The sequence below is a fragment of the Gastrolobium bilobum genome, unplaced genomic scaffold (genome assembly GCF_033153095.1).
Source record: "Gastrolobium bilobum isolate Gb01-03AN ecotype WA unplaced genomic scaffold, APGP_CSIRO_Gbil_v1 utg7754, whole genome shotgun sequence".
NCBI lineage: Eukaryota > Viridiplantae > Streptophyta > Magnoliopsida > Fabales > Fabaceae > Gastrolobium > Gastrolobium bilobum.
In genome coordinates, this window is record NW_026896773.1 from 20,001 (window position 1) to 24,839 (window position 4,839).

Below are 4,839 nucleotides of genomic sequence, written 5' to 3' on the forward strand. Positions count from 1 at the left end.
CTAAGAGCTCATTCAAGATGGAACACCCACTTGGTTCGCTTCTCACTTTACTTATTTAATTTTATTTTATTTTTAAACCGTTTCTTCAATTTTTCTTATATGGGATAGTTCATTTTTATGCGGGATTTGAACTTGAAAGTTGGGATTCTCGTGTAGTAGTAGTCTAAGGCATTTGGATTTTCATACATAGTCTTTGTAACTTTGTTATTTGGGGTTTAATTGGGATGCAAAATTTGTACTTTTGAGCCCCATTATGTGTCCACCCTTGAAAAAGGTACTTCTTAATAGAAATTTAAGTAAATACCCTTCTTGGTCCTCAACAAATTTCATGATGCCCGCTTTAGTCCCTAGTAAATAAAAAGGCTATTCGCAGTCCCTAAGAAATTCAAAATGGACCCATTTAGTTGAAATCATGGTCCCTCACAAATTCAAAAAAGACCCACATTAGTCCCTCAAAAGTATTAAAATGGATCCATTTTGAATTTCTTAGGGACCACGAATACCATTTTTATTTGCTAGGGATTAAAGCGGGCATCGTGAAATTTGTTGAGGACAGAAAATGATATTTACTCTATAAATTTTTACTCAATCCAGTGTCATTGTCTTGTGCTGACTTTTTTTTTTTTTTTTTTCCCTTTTTATTTAGTTTAGTATAATGACCTGAGTTATAGCACTTAAATATAATTTCTTTGCTTTTGTTAGTTCGTATCATGTGTTGTCCTTTATTTTTGGGGTTTGGATTTCTATATGATCTGTTGCTTTACTTCCTGCGAATTGGGTCTGTTGATAGTGAGTTATGCCCTGTTTTATTCCTTCACCTCCATGGGCTATCTCATTGTTTCGTTATCATGGTGAAATATAAAAGCTCTTACTATCGACTAAGATCATTCTTCAGTGCACGTAAACTTTTATTTGTTTTAGCCGTTAGGTGATTTAAGTTCAACATTTGTTCTCTAATTTGTACAAACATTACATGCCAGAAAGGAGGCAGGCTGAAGCAGCTCGTATAAGAGACAAGTATCCTGATAGAATTCCAGTAAGACCTGCTTTCTGCCGTGTGCATAGATCATTATAATATCATTTCTTGCTTATTTGTTTGGTTGATCTTTTGGATGTAGGTAATTGTTGAAAAGGCAGAGAAGAGTGATGTTCCTGAGATTGATAAGAAAAAGTTAGTTTCTTTTATTCTTCTGAAAGTGCAATTGTAAATATTAGTACAGTTTATTTATTCCAAATTTCTTTAATAAGTATTATTACTTGTTTCACGATTACTTTCTGCATAAAACTTATCCTGCTTTATGTGGTTAAAGTTTTGAATGTAAGATAGTTTTTGCTTTGAAATTTGAAAATTATAGACACTTGAAGTAACTTTCACTTGGACTTGAGCCATCATGGTTATATTTTCTCTAGGGTTTGGCTTAAACCTGTCTAAGTTTTGAGTATTTTCTGTATATGGATTTGGCATCAAATTAAAATGTTCCTAAGCTAGCTGACCTTATTACTCTTTGTATTAAACATGGTAAATAGAAGCACAATTCTTGTGTCATGTTCTTTTGTTAAAAATACTATTTTAGGATTAGATGGGAAAATGATAAAAAAAATATCAAAAACAGTATTGTGATCCGAATTGGAGAAAATAAAGATCACTGTTATGCTAATGGCACCAATTATCTTTTGAGAAATAATGACAAGAAGTTCAGTACGTTTGGGTATTTTTAACACAGTAAGCAAATGAACAACAACGATACTATCACCTCTATTGAATATAATGTGTTGGGAAAACAATCCCTTACAGTACTGACAGGAAATAATAACAAGTTTCTTCTGCTATACTATTAGGACACTGTCCCTTACAATTAACGAAGACATCTCTATCACAAATTACCCAGAAATACAAGACGATCAACGGCCATTTACAGACTCCATGAATATAGCATTCATGTTCATCCAATTACATACTCTCCCATATCCTCCTACCACACTGAACCACCAAGTCCAGGTGCTACCTCTACCCACAAATTCCAGAAGATGCCCCCCATTTACCTCTAACCGTCTCTCTTATGCCTCACTCACCACAGCCCCCTCTCCCACATGGCTTTCTCCATTCACAGCGTTCCACGTGGCCTCTTTTGTAACTGATTGCTGTTTGTGGCTTTCTTCCTCTGCCTGGCTGCTTCTCCTCTCATTTGGGCTCGTACCATCAGATTGGGACTTTGGTGTCTCCTTCCATTTGGGCCTTGGCTTTCCTGCGTTTATAATATTTATTAAAAGGTATCAGAACATCCATCACGTGGAGTTGTGCGTGGGGTCACGCACTAGGGAAGCGTGGTGGAATGTTGGGTTCCATTTGCTAGGCATGGGACTTGGAGTCCCACATTGGTTGTATGGGCAACTAATGTGGGGTTTATAAGGCCTTGGGCACTCCCACCTTTTGAGCTAGCTTTTGAGGTGGTGCATCCCAAGGTCTCATCAAATGGTATCAGAGCATCCATCACGTGGAGTTGTGCATGGGGGCACGCACTAGGGAATCGTGGTGGAATGTTGGGGTTCCGTTTGCAAGGTATGAGACTTGGAGTCCCACGTTGGTTGTATGGGCAACTAATGTGGGGTTTATAAGACCTTGGGCACTCCCATCCTTTGAGCTAGCTTTTGGGATGGTGCATCTCAAGGTCTCATCAAATGGTATCAGAGCATCCATCATGTGGAGTTGTGCGTGGGGTCACGCACTAGGGAAGCGTGGTGGAATTTTGGGTTCCATTTGCAAGGTATGGGACTTGGAATCCCACATTGGTTGTATGGGCAACTAATGTGAGATTTATAAGGCCTTGGGAACTCTCACCCTTTGAGCTAGTTTTTGGGGTGGTGCATCCCAAGGTCTCATCATATGCTGAATTATGTATGTAGATTCTTTGTATGTAAAAACTAAAATCAGTCTAGTTTGATCATACAGTGACAGTGGGGTTTTATCAAGGCTTAGGTGTAAACAATTGAAAGTTTCAGAATGTTGAGATCTCGTGTCACAAAAGTCACGTATATCTGCATTATGTATTTGTACGGATTGGAGATATATAGACGAATTATACTAAAGCGGTAAGTCTCCAATGGCCTTTTGGCTTGGTTTTACAGTCTTATTGTAATATGTAAGAGCTTGGATATCTCATGAGTCTCACTTGCCATCATCTCGCCCTCCAAAATTAAAGAACAAATGGTGGGGAAAAATGCCCTTTAAAACACAGAAAAATAAGTAATCTTTAGCATAGGAATGGGCTTAACTCTATGTTTTCATTTGCCTATGCAAATAGTAATATTAGATGCATTAATCCTTATTCTATAGAGAACATTGACAATCATCTCAATGTTCTATTGTCTTGTGTGGATATTTATCATCCTCTTTCATCCCCTTTGTTTCCTCTATATTTGTTGTGTATATTATTGTTCCCTTTTGGGTGAATGTAGGTATCTTGTTCCTGCTGATTTGACTGTTGGCCAGTTTGTTTATGTGGTGCGGAAGAGAATCAAGCTGAGCCCAGAGAAGGCCATCTTCATTTTTGTTAAGAACATTTTACCACCAACTGGTAATATATATGGATTTTTTTTGTGGGTGTGTTTATGTGGTAATATATGTGGAATTTTTGTTATTTGTAATGGTTATTCTTCTTGTTAATTTTGTGAACTGAGCTGTGGTTTTTTGTTTATGCAGCGGCCATGATGTCTACAATTTATGAGGAAAATAAGGATGAAGATGGATTCCTGTACATGACTTACAGTGGGGAAAATACATTTGGGATGATGATCTGAAATAATTCGTGTCAGGCAACTATGTGAATAAAACTGTCTGAAATGTGAACAAGTCACAGCTTAATTGTAAATTCTCAGGTTTGATCTGTTTCTTGTAAAGTTTATTAACTGATTGATGTCAATCGTTGTGCGTACTGGAACTTATTTGAAAATTGCCTTATGTTTCTATCATTCTAAATTGCAAAAGTTTAAGGGTATGTTTATACTCGAGCGTTTTCTGATTTTCATTATTCTCCTTTTTTTTTTATTAATTCATCTTTTTTTTCTTTTTCTTTTTTTGGTGAGCATTAATTCATCTTCAATTTTATACCTTTTTGAAAAAGGAAAAAGAAGTATCCTTTTGAATAACACAAGCTTGTGTCATTTTAGGTGTTTTACACAAATTACGACCGGTCGTATTTTGTGTAAAACTGAAAAGTTGTTTTTCTTTTCTTTTTTCAGTCACATCGCTAACGTGTAAAGTGAAAAAAAGTAACTTTTCAGTATTATACAGAGTACGATCGGTTGTACTCTGTGTAAATCACTAAAAGGACACAACTTGTGTCCTTTTAAATGACACACACTAAATCTTTTTGAAAAACATGTATTATGGTTTACAGACATATTTTATGGTTTACAGACATATTTTCCGGTTCGACGAATAAAACCCTGATCGGACTGTTCGATTTGGGTCATAAAATTTTGTTTAAAATTCATCCGTATTCAAGTTTAACAAACTGTACAGAACAAAGATTGGAGAGCATGCATCGCAAAATTAAGGAGAGCAAGCATTGCAGAGCAAACATGTTATCAGTGATTTGATTACTGTACCTCATTTACCACGAAATAATTAGCTCAAAAAAAAGCTCTCCGTGAAATCTCAACTTGCAAGCTTCTCATTTAACAACACTATAATTCACCAAAATCAAATAATAGTTCTGATGTACCAAAAAAAATAAATAATAATAGTTCTGTTTGGAATATGCTTGTATAGGAAATTTGATTTTGTACTGTGTATAAATTAGAATTAATATTTGATGGACGGCCCCCCGAAAAATTCTT

General features: G+C 35.9%; 1 protein-coding gene across 1 annotated transcript in view; it reads left to right on the plus strand.

Moving 5' to 3' along the window:
• LOC133301932 (autophagy-related protein 8C-like) overlaps positions 1-3,969 on the plus strand; it is a 4,228-nt gene extending 259 nt beyond the window's left edge. Inside the window, exons 2-6 of the mRNA XM_061501646.1 lie at positions 1-33; positions 981-1,036; positions 1,119-1,171; positions 3,457-3,575; positions 3,701-3,969. The exon at positions 1-33 is cut by the window's left edge and continues 14 nt beyond it. Coding sequence (XP_061357630.1) covers positions 1-33; positions 981-1,036; positions 1,119-1,171; positions 3,457-3,575; positions 3,701-3,798 — 359 coding nt within the window. The 3' untranslated portion in view covers positions 3,799-3,969. The remainder of the gene's footprint in view (positions 34-980; positions 1,037-1,118; positions 1,172-3,456; positions 3,576-3,700) is intronic.
• The last annotated feature ends 870 nt before the right edge of the window (positions 3,970-4,839 follow it).